General features: G+C 61.5%; 7 protein-coding genes across 7 annotated transcripts; 3 read left to right on the top strand and 4 right to left on the bottom strand.

Annotated features, from left to right (window-relative positions):
- The first annotated feature begins 222 nt into the window (after nt 1-222).
- On the top strand, nt 223-1,128 carry V1518DRAFT_421672 (uncharacterized protein). Its single transcript, XM_066905274.1, has 2 exons — nt 223-738; nt 787-1,128. The coding sequence occupies exons 1-2, from the start codon at nt 312-314 to the stop codon at nt 969-971; spliced, it is 612 nt and encodes a 203-aa protein (XP_066757616.1). The 5' UTR covers nt 223-311; the 3' UTR covers nt 972-1,128.
- On the bottom strand, nt 943-2,420 carry V1518DRAFT_421671 (mitochondrial carrier domain-containing protein). The gene has a single exon (XM_066905273.1). It carries the CDS (start codon nt 2,234-2,236, stop codon nt 1,064-1,066), a length of 1,173 nt encoding a protein of 390 aa, XP_066757615.1. The 5' UTR covers nt 2,237-2,420; the 3' UTR covers nt 943-1,063.
- Nucleotides 2,421-3,584: 1,164 nt separating this feature from the next.
- V1518DRAFT_421670 (uncharacterized protein) lies at nt 3,585-4,981 on the top strand. The gene has a single exon (XM_066905272.1). The coding sequence runs from the start codon at nt 3,602-3,604 to the stop codon at nt 4,811-4,813; it is 1,212 nt and encodes a 403-aa protein (XP_066757614.1). The 5' UTR covers nt 3,585-3,601; the 3' UTR covers nt 4,814-4,981.
- Nucleotides 4,861-6,642, bottom strand: V1518DRAFT_421667 (uncharacterized protein). The gene is made up of 3 exons (XM_066905271.1): nt 6,171-6,642; nt 5,949-6,083; nt 4,861-5,875 (listed from the first exon to the last, which is right to left on the bottom strand). Exons 1-3 carry the CDS (start codon nt 6,309-6,311, stop codon nt 4,979-4,981), a joined length of 1,173 nt encoding a protein of 390 aa, XP_066757613.1. The 5' UTR covers nt 6,312-6,642; the 3' UTR covers nt 4,861-4,978.
- Nucleotides 6,643-7,003: 361 nt separating this feature from the next.
- V1518DRAFT_439016 (uncharacterized protein) lies at nt 7,004-8,776 on the bottom strand (the record flags this gene model as incomplete). The annotated part of the gene is made up of 3 exons (XM_066906385.1): nt 7,004-7,273; nt 7,349-8,428; nt 8,453-8,776. 3 exons carry the CDS (start codon nt 8,774-8,776, stop codon nt 7,004-7,006), a joined length of 1,674 nt encoding a protein of 557 aa, XP_066757612.1.
- An 867-nt stretch (nt 8,777-9,643) lies between these two features.
- V1518DRAFT_100881 (uncharacterized protein) lies at nt 9,644-11,744 on the bottom strand. The gene has a single exon (XM_066900657.1). It carries the CDS (start codon nt 11,577-11,579, stop codon nt 9,801-9,803), a length of 1,779 nt encoding a protein of 592 aa, XP_066757611.1. The 5' UTR covers nt 11,580-11,744; the 3' UTR covers nt 9,644-9,800.
- A 1,961-nt stretch (nt 11,745-13,705) lies between these two features.
- Nucleotides 13,706-15,585, top strand: V1518DRAFT_421660 (uncharacterized protein). Its single transcript, XM_066905270.1, has 3 exons — nt 13,706-14,585; nt 14,637-14,762; nt 14,806-15,585. The coding sequence occupies exons 1-3, from the start codon at nt 13,923-13,925 to the stop codon at nt 15,484-15,486; spliced, it is 1,470 nt and encodes a 489-aa protein (XP_066757610.1). The 5' UTR covers nt 13,706-13,922; the 3' UTR covers nt 15,487-15,585.
- The last annotated feature ends 275 nt before the right edge of the window (nt 15,586-15,860 follow it).

Raw genomic sequence — 15,860 nt, 5'->3', positions numbered from 1 at the left:
GTCGTCGTCGTCGTCGTCGTCGTCGCCGTCGTCGCCGGCTCGGTGCTACTCCGCCCTCGTGCTCGGTCTGCCTGTCCGCATCGCCATCTTCCCACTGTGCTCACTGTTTCCAAGGCGTTCGTACTACGCCCGTGCGCTTGCGGGCCAATCGCGGCCCAAGCCGCAGCCACATGCCCTGCGCCGCACGCCGCACGGCGCAGGGCAGCGCACGTGCAGTTGCCTTGACAACGACAGTACACAACGTGAATGCAACCATCGTGAGAATCACCAGTCCATCACGGCACGCACACCGCAGGGAAGACATAGACAGGATGCCGCCACTACGACGACGTCCGCGCGGTGCAAAAAAGAATCCCGCTGACACGACCGAGGACTCCCCGGCCCCCGCTACTGCGGCCACTGCGAGTCCCGCGTCCGCGCGGTCCGCCGCTTCGTCCGCACCTAGCGCCGCCTCTACGCCGTCCCGCGCGTTCGCAATCCACCCCCCGGTCCCCTCACCCCGACAGACGCCCGCACAAGTCAGCTTTGCACGTCGCCACAGCAGCCGCCGGACGTCGTGCTTCACGCCATCGCGCACGCCGACAGCGAAAAGGGCTGGCGAGTCGCCGTTCGCGTCGCGGCCTAGGGTTGTGGGTGCGAGTCCTCAGCTGTCACCGCGCGCGAACACCGCGCAGACGTCGCCGCGACAGACAACGGCACGAGTATCAGAGGCTCAGATCAAGCAGCTCCAGGCAGACCGTACGTCCTTGCCGTCTATGTTCTAGTCCGTCACACTGACACAGCCAGTACACGAACGCCGCGAAGCACTGCGGCAGAAATACACCGCGGCCGCCGCATGCCTCCGCGCCCGGCTCGAACTGCGGCTGCACCGCATCCCACCTCACATCCGCACTCTAACCCTCGCCCAGCTTCTGGAGCTGCGCGCACAAGCATGCTCGCCCGCTCGACCCGCGATCACCATCAGCGCATGAATGTATTAATGAAGTGATATAACTGTATGCCGTACTATGCAAGCCGCACGCTCCTCTCAAATGCAAGAACAGTATCCACCGCGTGCAGTGAACTATGGCCGGAGCAGCGCGGGTTCGGTGAATGTACTGAGATGCCGGAATAGAGGCTCGTAGATGGAGAAGAAGGTCATGTTGACCAAGCCCGTGCGCGCGATCGAGACGCCAAGTCCGCGATACATGCGCGGGTTGAACAGCGTGAACTCGCGGTGCTTCGGGGGGGTTCCGGGGGCGCGGGTGAGTATGTCGCGCTGTACGATTGACTTCATGGTGTCCACCGGGAACAAGATCGCCCAGGAAAAGATGCCGCACAGCCCGCCAGACGCGGCAATGACCAAGGGGCCCGGCTCGCTTTTGCTGGGCGAGTACATGGTGAAGAGCTGCTTCGAGGACTCGTACACGGTGAAGTAGAGGGACGTGCCGATCGCATCGCGGGCAAAGTGGTACCTGAAGCCCGAGTACAGGCCGAGAATGCCGCGACGGCGGATGATGTCTTTGAACGACTCGAGCGTGCCTTTCGGCTCGTACTTTGCCGCGGGGTCTGAGTCCGGCAGGGCAGCCTGCGCGGCGCGCGCCATGAGGAGCTCGATCTGCGTCGACAGCTTGGTGAACTCGAACGGACACGAGAACATGGCGATAAACCCGCCGGCAGTGAAGCCGGATAAAAAGTAGACCGGCAGCGCGCGCAGCAGATTCCTCCCCGGGGTGGCAGCCTGCGCCGCGGTGAGCGGCTCGTCTGTGCCTGTAGCGTCGACGATGTACTTGCGCCCCGCGACCGCGTTGAGTGCATCCGTGTAGGTGTTGCGGCATTGCGCGTATATCGAGAAACTGAGCGTGCGCACGATCGTGACAGATATCATCGGCGCGCCCACCCCTCTGAAGAAGCCGCTCATGCCCTCGGTCTTCTTGGTGATGGCGACGCAATCCAGGACCGAGCGGAACTTGTACGCCTGCATGCGCGTTTTCACGCTGTCGAAGGGGAACCCCACGAATGTCGACACCAGCGACGACAAGCCCGCCGACAGCGCGGTGTTGTACTCGCGCCGCAGCGGCACGTCCCCGCTGCTGCTGGGCGGGTGCAGCGTCTGCAGCTGCAGCGCGTCCGTCGGCCCTGCGACAGAGGTGCCCGCCATGTCGCCCAGCATCTTGTTGCGGCGTTCTGTTCGTGTGCTCGCGCGCGGCGCGGCGGGTGGGGTCAATGCCTCCGCGGAGTCTGTGGTGGAGGCCATGCGCGCATTTGTGTCCTGCGCCGGGTCTCTCGCGCTGTCGGCCGCGTGCGCGTCGCGGCGGGGTGTGCTGTGTGCTATCTGCGTCGTGCACGGCACGCTGGGCACAAGAGCAATCGCGTGCAGACAGACGAGGCGCGGGGAAGCTGCGGGCGATGCGTGCGGGCGATAGGCTGGGTGTCCGGAGATGCCACCGCCGTTCGGAGCGGTGGAATTAGTTGGAGTTAAGCGCTATGCTGGGGCGACCCGTGCGGCGCACACTGCGCCGTGCCCTCTGCGGGCCCGGGTGGCACTATCCCCAGGACTGCACCGTCGGGAGGCAGGCTCCCGCGCGGCGAGGCGGCACACAGCGGCCACGTCTCCGGGCTGAGGAGCCAGACGCAGAACGCGCTCCTGCGGGAGAGGAACGGCAGCAGTAGGGCGGCCGAGTGCAGTGCGCGTGCAGAGAGCGTGGACGGTGCGATGAGGCGAAGTGCGCGGCGGAGCCAGAACAGCGCCGGGTCTGCCCACGCGGGCTGCGCCGCCGCGTCGAGCACATCCACCGCCTTCGCCATCATGTCCCGTCACAGCAGCCGGCACGCCCGCACAGGCGGCCGGCGCGCCGCGCCGTGGCGGCGCGGCCGTCGCCAGCACTGCGACGGGGCACAGAGGCGGCGGCGGCGGCGGCGGCGGCGGCGGCCGACGAGGCTGGTCTCGACGGGGCACTGCGCCGGACGACGACCGCGCCGTTGCGCGTGCGTTTCAGCGCGCACGTTGGCGCTCGCGTAGAAATGCGCTGTACTGTACGCCGGCCCTGCCCGCTCTCGGACTCGCGCCGCGGCGCGCCCAGCGTGCGCTGGAGCGCAGCCGCGAACCGCGGCGAGGGCGCGCGGCGAGAGCGGGGCGCGAAGGCGAGGCTGATCAGGGTTCGAATTCGCGATGAGGTCATCTGGCCTGGGCGATCTGCGTCGCTGCGCCTTCTGTACCTGGTCAGGGCCCGGCTTCTCGAGGCGACGGCGTCCCTCCGCGCGCTATCAGGCCCGCCGGGGCTCTCTGTTGACGACATGCCGTCCCCGTCGCGTCTCCGTCGTCGCGTCCTCCCGTCAGCCCTGCGCCCATGGGCCGCGCACCCCTGCGCGGCGGCCGCATCAGGCAGACAGTCTAAATATAGCCAGTCCGCACAGGGCGGTCCACACAGCGACACAGGGGTGCTAGCCGCAGACGGCTAGCGCCGTGCGGCGCCACGTGGGCGGACACGCTAGCGCGGCGGCAATCACGAGGCGCAAATAGAGTGTGCACTCTATTTAGGACGTGGGCGCGGAAAGTGCTTCTTATATCCCTGCGTGTCCGCGATGCGCCGTCCTCGCCAGCCCAGTGCACTCGCCCGCAATGCGCTCTCTCGCACTCGTCGCCGCGCTCGTCGCGCTGCCCGCGGCCATGGCGGACGACTCGGACTACCAGTCGTACACGTTCTCGATCCCCACGTACAGCACGCCGCACTACTACCCAGACCCCGCCTACTCGGTGACGCCGAAGCGCACAGACTTCTCTGTGGAGACCGTGCACAGCTGGGGCAACCTCACCGACTGGGAAGACAACCTCAGTGCGTCGGCGTCGTCGTTCCCCGAGCGGCGGCGGCCTGCGACGTACTGCTCCATCGGCTCGCGCAGCTTCTGGATCATGGGCCTCGGCTTCACCAAGGACGAGGCGTCCGCGTCGGAGACGACGCTCGCCATGGGCCGGACCACGGCGCATCCCAGCTGGACCAAGGACGTGCTGCTGTACGACGAGTACGGCGACCTCGACGCCGTCGTGCCGTACACGCTGGAGGAGAACTCCATCACGCCGTCGAACGGGATGATCCACATCCCGCGCACGCACTGCGCGCAGCTCGACGGCGGCGCGTCCAAGGCCGTGCAGTTCTGGGACTCGTGGTCCAACGACGCCTCGCGGGGATCGTTCATCATGACCTACGAAATCGACGAGACCAACGGCACCATCACCGTCGTGCGCCCGCAGGACCTGTACTCCACGCGCGACGACGACGAGTACACGTACGGGCTGTTCGCCGCCATGACTGTGCAGGACGTCGTCTACATGTACGCGCTCGACTCCAACTACGGCTCGCACGACGTGCACGTCGCTGCCGCCCCTGTGTCCACGGTCACCGACAAGTCCACGTGGACGTACTACCTCGCCTCGAACGAGACGTGGACGTCCACCGAGCCCCTCTCCACGGAGCGCCGCAAGGCCGATGCAGTCTACTCGCTCCCGGACACGCTGTCGTTCGTCATGGACGCGTCGATGTTCAACGCCGGAGGCTCCATCTTCTACTCTCCCTACCACGACGCGTACCTCATGGTCTTCGTCACCACCGAAAAGGAAAACTACTTCATCGTCGAGTATGCCGCCACGCCCGTCGGGCCGTGGTCTACAAAGCGCAAGACCTTGTGGTACAACTGGAGCACCGACTCCACCGCCGCACTCGCAACGCCCTCATTCCTCGAGGTCTCCGACGACGGCACCGGCGGCAAGAGCCTCATCCTCACCCCGGCCCGCAGCACGTACGTCACGCAGGTGCTCGAGCTCACCTTTTCATAATCACGCACTCATAGGTTACTGTTTGGATCTGTTAGAAATGGCTTTGTTTGGTTTCGTTATGGCATCTTGTATTTGGACGGAGTAATATACAGTCTATCAATCGTACCCGTGTAATCTATACACTAAATAAATATATCCGGGATCGTGGACAAGAGGGTATCATCATCAGACGAGAATCGCAGCGACGAACAGCGCGGCACCGAGCACCAGCGTCGTGCCGACCACGACGGCGGTATTCGCCGAACCCGACGCGAGCGCCGGCGAGGTCGAGTTCGACGAGTAGTTGCCGGTGGTGTTGCCGTACCCGGTGTAGTTTCCGTATGTGCCGTTGTACGTGGTATTGCTGCCCGACGACGAGGCGTTGTAGGATGTAGCGTTCTCGCGCACGTAGTAGTACGGGCCGGTGGCGCTCGGCTTGGGCGTCGCGGCTTCGGTCGTGTAGCCGGAGAAGTGCGGGTACGTCACTGTCGCAGTGGCGGACGCGTCGGCGAGCACGGTCTGTGTGGCTTCAAACACCGCCACGGAGGTCACCGCGGTAGGGGTGTCGTCGGCAGTAGCATTCGCTGCCGGTGTAACCGCGGGCAAGAGCGGGTCGCTGGCCGGCGACGCAGGCGGCGCGGCGACGGGCATCGGCGTGGGCTCGGGTGTGGGCGCTGGCGCGGGTGGTGCGGGAGCCGGGGGGAGAGGGGGTGTGGTTTGCTCAGACACAGCGGCCGCGTAGGTGGTATCTTCAGACACATCGTACACCGCTTCCTCAGACGCAGACGGGATGGACTCATCCTCGCTCACCCACGCAGGCTCCTCGGACACAGCGGGGGTTTCATACACAGCAGGCTCAGACCACGCGGGCTCAGCAACGGGCGCGGCGTCAGACTCGACAGCAGCATCACTCGGCATCTTAAGCTCCAAATCGCCGGATTTGTTAAAATCAAGAACAGCCTCGTTCTCCTGCATCTTCTCCTCGCTCAGATCTTGCGGCTCGTGCTCCTCGTCCTTGTCGATTCCGGCCGCGAGCTTGGCGCACACGTCGTTGATGGTGGTCGCGATTTCCAGGAGCAGTTGCTGCGCGCGGTTAGCACAATGACGAAGGTTGTAGGGGAGAGGGAGGGCGGTGGCAAAAAAAAAAAGGACTTACCGACTGCGGACAGATGCCATAGCACGCCAGCTCAAGCTGCACAAGCGCGGTGCACTGGCAATCGATATCTTTCGGCGAGCACGCAAAGAACGAGCGCTGGATGCCGTCCACGCATGAAGCCACGCCATCAATGTTCTACTCCTGATCAGCATCATCTTCACACACGCACCAGCGTCCACACAGATGAGGGAACACAAGAAGCGGGGGAAGGAGGAGGCATACGCAAGGAATCTTATCCGGCGTAAACAACGCATGCACATGGCTCGACGTCACGGGCGCGGCAGACGCCTCAGCCCGCGGCTGCGGCGCCGCGAGCGCAGTGCTCGCGAGGAGCACTAGCGCTGGTAGCAGCGTAGGGTACATCGTGTGTAACAAAAAGCGGAGCAAAAAGGGACCAAGAAGTGCGGGCGGGAGCGATGCGTGCTGTCGTGCGGTTGTGCGATGCAATGGGGGCGAGAGAGGAAGAGAGAGAGAAGAGAAGGCGGACGGGAATTAATAGAAATGCGCGAGAAGCGGGGTATCATTGCAAAACTGGCGGGGTGGAGGGGGAAAGTGTGGACGTGTGGACTAATGGGGCGTGGAAATTGACAAATGGACTGGATGTTGTTTGTTGACGTGGTGGACCCTGCGGGCCGTCTTTATGTCGTCGTCGTCGGCGGCGAGCGCACGAAGCGACGAGAGTCCGGGGTGCGCCGGCGGGGGGGGGGGGGGGGGGGGTTAGGTAAGGAGCGAAATACGGCAAATGGTGTGGATGGTTGACAATTCGTAGCGCGTCGCGTCCTCAGACTAGAAAGTGTGTGCACGATGTAGCTGGCGGCGACGCGTTTCTGAAATCGTGAAAGATCAGCAATGCCAACTTCCTCTCACCCCCGTTACAGCGCCACAATGCATCTGTTCAGTAAGACATAGCTTGTAAAACGAAAATAGCCCAAGAATGTATTCCCAAACTATGTATGACAAAAGCAAAGTAAGCAAAGCGCGCAAACTCCAGGCCACCACTACTTTACACCCCACCGCCTCAGCTTGTATGTACATGCACAGCCGCTGTTCGTCGTCTACACCGTCTGGATACAGCTCAACAGCTTGCGCGCCGTGGTATGCAGCACCGCGGCGTCTTCGTCGTTAATCCCGATATTGATCGCAATCACATCGTCGAGCCAGCCGTGGTAGTACCTGCTCACGAACGGGTTTGTCGGGTACATCTTCTTCGCTAAGGGAGTTGTCGTTGGCTGAGGCGACAAAAGAGAGGTGTCTCGTTTCACGAGCTGTGTGGGCGAAATCACAGATGATGTTGTCGTGGATGGGTTCCCCGACACAGGCCAAACCTCCGACTCTTCGTCCACCGCGACTTCAAAGTCAGCCAGCTCCCCCTCTTGCTCGTTCCGCAACTGTTCCCACACTGCCTGTCCGCCGTACAACTCTTCGTCCCACTCGCCGTGCTCCCTAAAATTTGGATGATCCCACACCATACTCGTCGTGTACAGCATCGTCTGCTCGTCCGTCCCCGCGTACATGATATTGCTTGTGCGCCCCAGCACGTCAAAGGGCGCCGTCGCGTTCATGACGATCACGTACCGCCGGTAGAATAGTTCGTATACGTTCTTATACTTGACGTGCGTGATCTCGATGATCACGGTGTTATGCGCCGTTGGGATGCAGGGAAAGTCGCACAGTGTAACCCGCAGCGAATTCGTCGCCTGGTGCAGAGTGCTCGCGTACTTGCTCGTGTCGCTGTACTTTTTTAACAATGAGGTGATCAGCTCGGGTGCGGGATTGGCAATGTTTGGAAAGTTCATGTCGTCCCACGTGCTCTCCTCCGCGGGGATTAGGCGGGAGATGGAGCGGTTGAGGTAGTCCTGGTGAATGAAGTCCTGCGTCACGTCGAATTCGCTGCCGGGGCCGTGTAGCAAAAAATAGTTCTTGTCGACCTCGTGAATATTCGGCGTGGTCATCTCCGTCATCTCCGCGAAGCGTATAGGCAAATCGCCCAGACGCATGCGCTCGCCGAGTTCCGGGATCAACGCGCGAAGGTCGATAATCCACTGGTTCAAGCAGTTGTGTTTCCCGTTGGTGCCCACAATCATCAGCGGCTCGCCCAACGCCGAAAAGAAAATCCGTGGATCCGACAAGCCCGACCGAAGTGCCAAAAACTGGCGCTGCGCAGGACACAGCCCGTCCGGCGTGGTCCACTCGGGAACCTTGATGTCGAACGACTTATTATCCACGCACCTCAGCACACGCCGACCAATAGTCTCGGTGTACCCCCACTGCATGTTGCAGTACTCGACCTCGTGGTGGTACAGTATCCCAAGAATGCTCTTTCGCGCAAAACCGATGTAGGGGTACTGCGAGCCTGCCGGGTAGGGCAGGATGTTGGGATTGTACTTTGGCTCGCGGTTGCGGTTAGTGAACTTCATTCGCGCGACGGTGGCCTCGTCGCCGTTGATCGACAGCAGAAAAGTCGCGTGCTCCGGGTAGCGCTGCAAATCCCGGTTGCAGTACACCTGCAGCTCCAGCGGGTGCGGACTTGCCTCAAGCTCGAGATGGCGGTAGTACTGGGCGACGAGCGACGAGTGCCGGTTGACCTCGTCCTTGGACGCCGCGGACTCCGGCGACGTGTCGGGCACGCCGGGCACAAATCCGCCGTATATCTTGCCAGTGTCAAAAACCGCGTCGATCTTCGGCAGCACACGCGCGATATGCGACCGGGACTCGGTGCGGAGCAGCACGATGGTCGCGCACGAGGCGAGAATGAGCACCACAAGGACCGTGAGCAGCCGCGAGCGCTGCGAGTAGCGCGCGGCGAGAACGGCGGTGCCCATGGTCATGACGGTGTGTGCGGGGAAGAAAATCGGGCGGCCGACATGTGTGGAGGACGGACGACGAGTAAATAGGAAGTGAGACTTGCAGCCCCGCCGCACGACGCCGCCGAAGCCCTGCTGACATCACGTGCTCTAGCGTAGGGCTGAACACCCGCCGGCACGTGCCACCCGTCTAGTACTTCCCCTCCTCCGTCGCGCTGGCTCTGCTAGAGAAGTCCTCCTGTGTGGGTCCTTTGCTGTATCTCTTCTCCTTCATTCCTCGCCTCGCTCCGGCGAAGCTCCACTGCTCGCGGCCGCGCTTGGCTGCCCGCAGGCCCCGTGCCCCTATTCTCGCTATGACCTCATGAGGCATTAGAGTTTTGTGCGGCCAAGCCGCCAAGCGCCCCCTGGCGACAGCTCCGCCGTGCGCAGCAGCCGGCACGGCTCAGAATAGCAGCACCACTCTCCGTGTGCTGTCGCCGCATGCGGGCTTGAAACGCTGCAGCTCGCGCGCCGCTCAGTACGGCGCCGCTCTCGTGTTCGGCGGGAGCCGCCAGTGGTGCTATCATCTGCTCGAATAGAGTGCCTAAACTCCACCCCGGCCCACCCGCCTCAGCCGCGCCTGCCGGAGCTCGCCCGGAATTAACGGCACTAATGAACTTGGCACAGCGGCGTGGACCCGCGTCGTCGTGCAGACTGCAGGTGCAGATGCTCGCATATTGTTTTAATAATTGCATCTTGTTCGACGTCCTCGTCGGCTCTCACTATGTAGATGTCGGAAGATGTGTGTATCATATACTGTGTTACGCGAGCGTGTCCAAGAGCGGCTGTCAGACTGGACAGGACCAAGTAAGTGGGTGGGAAAATCGCGCAACACACGCGAAACTTGTACCTGGCCAGCTCCCAGAACCTGTATCCAAATCTCCTCCCACTGCCGCCCACGACACGCAAAGTGCAAGACGTCTTGTTTAGTAGCAAACTCCAAGCACGGATATGCACACCGCACGCCGTCGTAAATAGTCAAATGTATCTATCTGTGTGCGTGTATGTGTCAAGCGGTCTTCATGCAGGACAACAGATTCCGCGCCGTCGTGTGCAGCACCGCCGCGTCGTCGTCGTTGATGCCAATGTTGATCATCAGCACGTCGTCAAGCCAGCCGTGGTAGAAGCGGTTCACGAACGGGTTGCGTGAGAATGCAGGCGGCGTGCTGGCCGTCGTCGTCGTCGTCGTCGTCGTCGTCGTCGCGGGCGTCACTGATGCTGTGGCCGTGGCCGCGGCCGCCGCGGCCGCTCGCCGTCGTCGCCGGTGCAACCTCGCGTCCGGCGCCTCCGTGCGCGCCGGCCCTTCTGCCATCTCCTCGATCTCATCGTCCTCCTCGTTCTGCACCGAGCGCAACTCTTCCTCGTCCGCACGCTGTGCCTCCCGCAATGCAGCCCATATCTCCTGCCCGCCGTGCCTTTCCTCGTCCCAATCCTCGTGCCCTCTGAAATTCGGATGATCCCACATCATCGACACAGTGTAAAGCATGGTCTGCTCGTCTGTGCCCGCGTACATGATATTCGACGTGCGCCCGATGATGTTAAATGGCGCGGTCGCGTTCATGACGAACACGTACCGCCGATAAAACAACTCGTACACGTTCTTGTACTTGACGTGCGTGATCTCGATGATCACGGTGTTATGCGCCGTTGGGATGCAGGGAAAGTCGCACAGTGTAACCCGCAGCGAGTTCGTCGCCTGGTGCAGCGTATTCGCGTAATTCCGCTCGTCCTCGTACTTGCGCAGCAACGACGTCACAAGCGGCGGCGACGGGTGCGCGATGTTCTTGAACTTCATGTTCTCCCACGTGCTTCCCTCGAGTGGCACCAGCCGCGAGATGCTGCGCTCCAAGTAGTCGTGGTGGATATAGTCCGACATGTCCGGCCGCGGTCCGTGGATCAGAAAGTAGTTCTTCTCCACCTCGTGCAGGTTCGGCGTGGTCATTTCAGTGAGCTTCGGGAAGCGAACCGGCACGTCGGCAATGTGCATGCGTTCGCCAAGATCTGGGATCAGCGCGCGCAAGTCAATGACCCATTGCTGCAGACAATTATGCTGCCCGTTGGTACCCACGATCATCAGCGGCTCGCCTCGCGGTGTGAAGAATATCCGCGGATCAGACAGCCCCGACCGCAGCTCGAGAAACCTGTGCTCGGCAGCACACATCCCCGGCGGCGAACTCCACTCCGGCACCTTCAAGTCTACAGACTTGTTCTTCACGCACCGCAGCACTTTGCGCTGAATCGCGTTTGTGTACGCCCATTCCATGTCGCAGTACTCGACCTCGTGGTGGTACAGCACCTTCTTGATACTCTTGCGCGCGAAGCCGATGTACGGGTACTGGGACCCGCGCGGGTATGGTAGTAGATTCGGATTGTACTTTGGCTCGCGGTTGCGGTTCGTAAACTTCATCCGTGCGACCGTGCCTTCGTCCCCGTTCAGCGAGACCAAGTACGTCGCGCGCTCCGGGAACTTGTCCATGTCCCGGTTGCACCAGACCTGCAGCTCGAGCGGGTTTCCCGGGTGCGTCTCAAGCTCGACATTGCGCCAGTACTGCGCCACAATCGACGCACGGCGGATTGCTTCTTCCTGCGACGTCGCCGGGAACGCGCTCGGCGACGCCTGCGGCGGCCCTCGCGAAACATCGTCGGTTTTCGCTAGGAAACGCGCGATGCCCGCATGTGCGTCGGGACTGAGAAGCAGCACAGACACAAGCGTGAGCAGAACGACAAGCAGCAGTATAGAACACATCCGCGTGAGCTGCATGCAGCGCGAGCCGCGAAAGACCGCCATTGCCGCCAGTGGTGAGGTGACGAGAAGGGACGGACGACGAGAAAATAAAGGAGAGACAGGGCCAAGCCAGCCGTGCGTAGAAATAGGAAGTAGTTGCGAATGCGAGACCGCGGAGTGCAGTCAGACGGGGGAACAGCCTCGGGGATATATTTAGGTGGCTGCCGCGGTTGTGGTGCACTCTCTGCGCAGTGCCTGTGCCTGGCGCCAGACGGCCGCTCGGGGGGTGTTGTCAGACAGGACGCATAGTAGTATCATATCAAGACAGATCAGAGCACAGAAATTAATACAGAACAGAATGAAAGTATGTGTCCTGCGCCGACGAGTCGACGATGCCGCGGTCGTCGTCGCCGTCGTCGCCATTCTTTGCCGTGCCTCGCATGTCAGTAGTGTGCTCGGCTCCAGGCGATCCCAGCGCTCATCACTGCGCGCAAAAGGTTTGGCCTAATTACTCTGCGGTGGCGCCTTCATCCTCCGCCGCGCGAGGACAGCCCTGCTGGCAGCGCGATCACCTCGTGCGGGCCCCTTCTGGCTCGCTTCCATGCCGCCGCTGAGTGCCCAGTCCCGCTGGTGGCACGGCACGTAACGAGTCACCTCTCACGTTGTGTGAGCACATAATTATTGCGCCGAGAGGGCAGTGCGTTCCGCGCTGTGTGCTGCGACCGGGACAGAGAGCAACTCGAGCGCAGACGCGGCTACTTCCGCGCAGTGCACACGCACAATGACATCAACCTGCGCCTTTGGATTACAATTTGCGGCGTCGCTAAATCCGTGCTCACACCGCCGCATGCAGTCCTCCAGACAGCTTCGCGTAGAGTGCTGCCCTCGCGACGTGAGCGACTGCGGCACGCGTGCGAGCTGCAACGACGGAGGTGCTGTCAAGCTGTGGCAGACTGGCAGCGTGACAGTAAAAGAGTGGCGGCGGCAACAACAACAACAACAACAACGACGACAACGACGACTGCTTGTGTGCTCCCGCAGCCGCGCAGGCGGGGAAAAGCGATAAAGCGTTGGGTCGAGTGAAACCTAGAACGGCCGATCGGGTTTGGCTGCACGACAGAATCAGGATCAAGAGCCGCTCATCTCTGTCTGCGCACATCCAGAGCTGAGACGACAATGAATGCGATTGTTCAACACCTTTGAGGCGGCCGCCGGCTGTCGCGGTGTCCCGCGTGTTCGCCGGCCGCATGCCGCGCTGCTCGCGTATTCATGCTGGAGCGCCGTGACAGCCGCCTGCCGCTGCGGCCGGCCGGCGCTAGCAGAACGGCCGTGCTATCGAGACTCCGGTCGCCGGCCCAAATGAGGCGCCTACGCGCTGCCCCGCCCAGCCTCCACCGTCAGACTTCGTGTGCGCCCGCGTACACCGCCCGCGCTCAGCGGAATGAGGCTCGTATGCCCACCAGCTGCTGACAGGAGGCCTGCAAATTCCGCATGACAGTCGCGGATGACATGTGCGCACAGAGTTACCCGGCACACACAATCACATACACAGTCGTGTCGCTGTCAGCACGCAATCTTGATCTACGCCGAATCTGCTGTTTATGTGCATGTCTTAGAGTCGAGACTGGAGACTGAACGATGTAGGCAGCTTCCTAACGCGGAAATCGTGCATCCTCTGATTCATCGATAGTCAGTTATACGCAGACATAGCATACGTACGCGCCATACCGTTCCTTGCCTAGAGCCCTCTCTCTACACCTTCCGCCATATCCGAACACGTCGACTTTTTACGGTACTAGATGGACAATGCGCTGTGTGCAGACGGTAGAGTTTCTCAGTTTTGGCGAAGCTCAGCAGCTTCATATAAACGCGCTGCACTTCTACCGCAAATGCAAAGTGCACGCGCGCTGTTGCTGTGAACTCGCGCGGGAGCAAATAGAGGAGCATCTCGCACTAGCATCAAACAGGCTAGCCCCGCCGCCGCTAGCCCTGAAGCCCTCTAGCCCGTCCTCTATTCATAGAGCCATACGAGCCAGCACTCCAACTGCCAGCACTAGCAGCAGCGCCTGTGGGGCGCCGGTTCTCGACTCGTGGTGCCCTGCACGTAAACAGCAAGCACATTTCTGTTGTAGGGGGGCGGGGAGGGTGAGGAAGAGCTGGGCTTGGAGGGCCATGCGAATTACGCGCCAGAATTCTCCGGGCAAAGAGAAACTGTCAAACGCGCGTATGGCAGCGTACAGGCCACGTGCCACAGCGTGCCACAGCGCGTGTGCAGAAGTACAACCCGCGCGAGGGCGCAGAACCACCGGCAACAAAGAACACGCCGCGATGAAGCAGAAGCAGCAGCTTCGGCGCGTGTCCACGAAGGGCATTACACGTGAAAAAGAGAGGAAATGAGGGTCCTTCATGTGCGCTGTCACATCCTCTCGCTTACCACGCAATCTTATTTCTGTATGGCAAACAAACATCCCAACCACTCCACCGGACCGCGTCCCCACATCGTGTACCCCCTACACCTTCAACCCCCCTTCCTCTAACACACCCGCTCTCGCCTCAAGCATAATGGGCGCAACCGTCCTCGCAGACCTGCCCACGCTCACTCAGCTTTACGCTCGCGGTGCGCTTGCACCCGCCCGCCACGCGGTCCCTGCGCTCACCCCGCCCGCTGAGATCGCCTCCACCGCGCTGTCTGACGCCGTCTCTCTGCTCCGCGGCGACATCACCCAGCTCGCCCTCGACGCTGTCGTCAATGCCGCCAACAATGCGCTCGCCCCCGGCTCAGGCGTTAACGGCGCAATCCACCGCGCCGCAGGACCCTCCCTCGTCGCCGCCTGCAAGCGTGTGCTCACGGGGGGCTGCGCAACGGGCGACGCGGTGGTCACGACCGCGGGGAAGATGCCTTCTCGCCTCGTCGTGCACACCGTTGGACCTGTGTACGGCGCCTACGCGCACACCCGCGCCGGCGCGGAGGAGGCGCAGCGCTTGCTCACCAACTGCTACCAGCGCAGTCTCGAGGTTGCCGTTGGAAACGGCGCCCGCACCCTCGCCTTCCCTGCAATCAGCACTGGCGTATGTCTTTTTATTCCAACACAGCAGAGCAGCTCAGCTAACACCGCTCAGATCTTCGGGTACCCTGTAGAGTCAGCAGCCCACGTTGCCGCGCGCACAGTCCGCGACTACCTCCTCGCGCACAAGAACGCTCTCGATCGCGTCGTCTTTGTTGTCTTTTCCGTGGCAGATGAAGAGGTATTTTGCCCTGCTTGCTCAACCGTCACACGCTAACAAACAGGTCTACCGACGAGTGCTCCCCACGTACTTTCCCCCGCCCCCCGAAGTGGACGAAACGAAGATCTCCTTGGAGAAGTTGTCACGCGAGGAGAAGCGCCTGCGTATAGAGAAGACCCCTTCGCCACAGTCGGGGGACAAGCAACTTCCGGTAGCATTCGCCAAAGGCCCGTCGCAAACAGTACCGCTGACTCCGTCGTCATCTCCGTCACCGTCGTCGCACTCGAAACCGAAGACCGTGCCGCACATGTCGCCGGCAAAGAAGCACCACCACTCCACGCAGCAGAATCATAAGATTAAGGCTCAGGTGAGTAAACACAGCCATCCTGGGGAGAAGCCGCTCTCGACAAGCCACCTAAAGAACGAGGCGAAGACGAAGCAGTTCGAGCAGAGGACGACGAAGTCAGGCAAGACAGAAGCGAAACCAGTGATAGTGGAGACAAAGTCAGTGAAGACAGAGGCCAAGCCGACGACCGCTGCGATAAAGCCAGTGAAGCTGGAAACAGAGACAGTCAGGGCGGAGGCGAAGGCGAAGGTCGAAGCGAAGAAAGTCAATGCAGAGACCAAGATCGCGAAGCACAAAGCTGTGCCTTCAGTCACGTCGTCAAAGGTGGTAACCGCGCCACTGGCACCAGGGGAGAAGACCGTAATGGCAAAGGTACAGACGATGGTGCTCACGGAATAGAACGGTCGTTTGGCGAACAGTATCTGCATCTGCTTTATGTATTAGCACTGGCTGGTAATTAAATTATCGTTTCAACATGGTTGTATGCGAAGTTCCGGCTCCAACCATATCCGTCCAAAGACTGCCGTAGCTGTGGGTAGAGCTCGCTCGCAGGCGTCTTTGCAGTAGATATGGCCTCTCCTTACTCAATTCACATGCTGCCAAAGCGGTGTCCGAGCAGAAGGCGTGCTATAAGCGAACCACCTCGCCGCCCACGCGCCTAACCAGCGTCGCCATGTCATGCCACCAAGTCAACACACCCCTTGTTGAACCCCTCGTCCTTGCACGCACTATAACGACAGTAGGATCCAGAGACAGAGGACGATCGAGGGGGC

This window comes from Limtongia smithiae, assembly GCF_038497785.1.
Source record: "Limtongia smithiae strain NRRL Y-17922 unplaced genomic scaffold V1518scaffold_12, whole genome shotgun sequence".
In the NCBI taxonomy this organism is placed as follows: Eukaryota; Fungi; Ascomycota; class Lipomycetes; order Lipomycetales; family Lipomycetaceae; genus Limtongia; species Limtongia smithiae.
This window is presented reverse-complemented; position numbering and strand designations above follow the sequence as displayed.

Bases quoted from the DNA above. Each gene is read 5' to 3' on its own strand.
- V1518DRAFT_421671 (XM_066905273.1), bottom strand. From the start codon at position 2,236: ATGGCCTCCACCACAGACTCCGCGGAGGCATTGACCCCACCCGCCGCG.
- V1518DRAFT_100881 (XM_066900657.1), bottom strand. From the start codon at position 11,579: ATGGCGGTCTTTCGCGGCTCGCGCTGCATGCAGCTCACGCGGATGTGT.
- V1518DRAFT_421667 (XM_066905271.1), bottom strand. From the start codon at position 6,311: ATGTACCCTACGCTGCTACCAGCGCTAGTGCTCCTCGCGAGCACTGCG. The intron at 6,084-6,170 runs GTATGCCTCCTC...GATCAGGAGTAG, and splicing joins CGCCGGATAAGATTCCTTGC to AACATTGATGGCGTGGCTTC. The intron at 5,876-5,948 runs GTAAGTCCTTTT...AACCGCGCGCAG, and splicing joins ATGGCATCTGTCCGCAGTCG to CAACTGCTCCTGGAAATCGC.
- V1518DRAFT_421660 (XM_066905270.1), top strand. From the start codon at position 13,923: ATGTGCGCTGTCACATCCTCTCGCTTACCACGCAATCTTATTTCTGTA. The intron at 14,586-14,636 runs GTATGTCTTTTT...AACACCGCTCAG, and splicing joins TCCCTGCAATCAGCACTGGC to ATCTTCGGGTACCCTGTAGA. The intron at 14,763-14,805 runs GTATTTTGCCCT...GCTAACAAACAG, and splicing joins TTTCCGTGGCAGATGAAGAG to GTCTACCGACGAGTGCTCCC.
- V1518DRAFT_421670 (XM_066905272.1), top strand. From the start codon at position 3,602: ATGCGCTCTCTCGCACTCGTCGCCGCGCTCGTCGCGCTGCCCGCGGCC.
- V1518DRAFT_421672 (XM_066905274.1), top strand. From the start codon at position 312: ATGCCGCCACTACGACGACGTCCGCGCGGTGCAAAAAAGAATCCCGCT. The intron at 739-786 runs GTACGTCCTTGC...TGACACAGCCAG, and splicing joins CAAGCAGCTCCAGGCAGACC to TACACGAACGCCGCGAAGCA.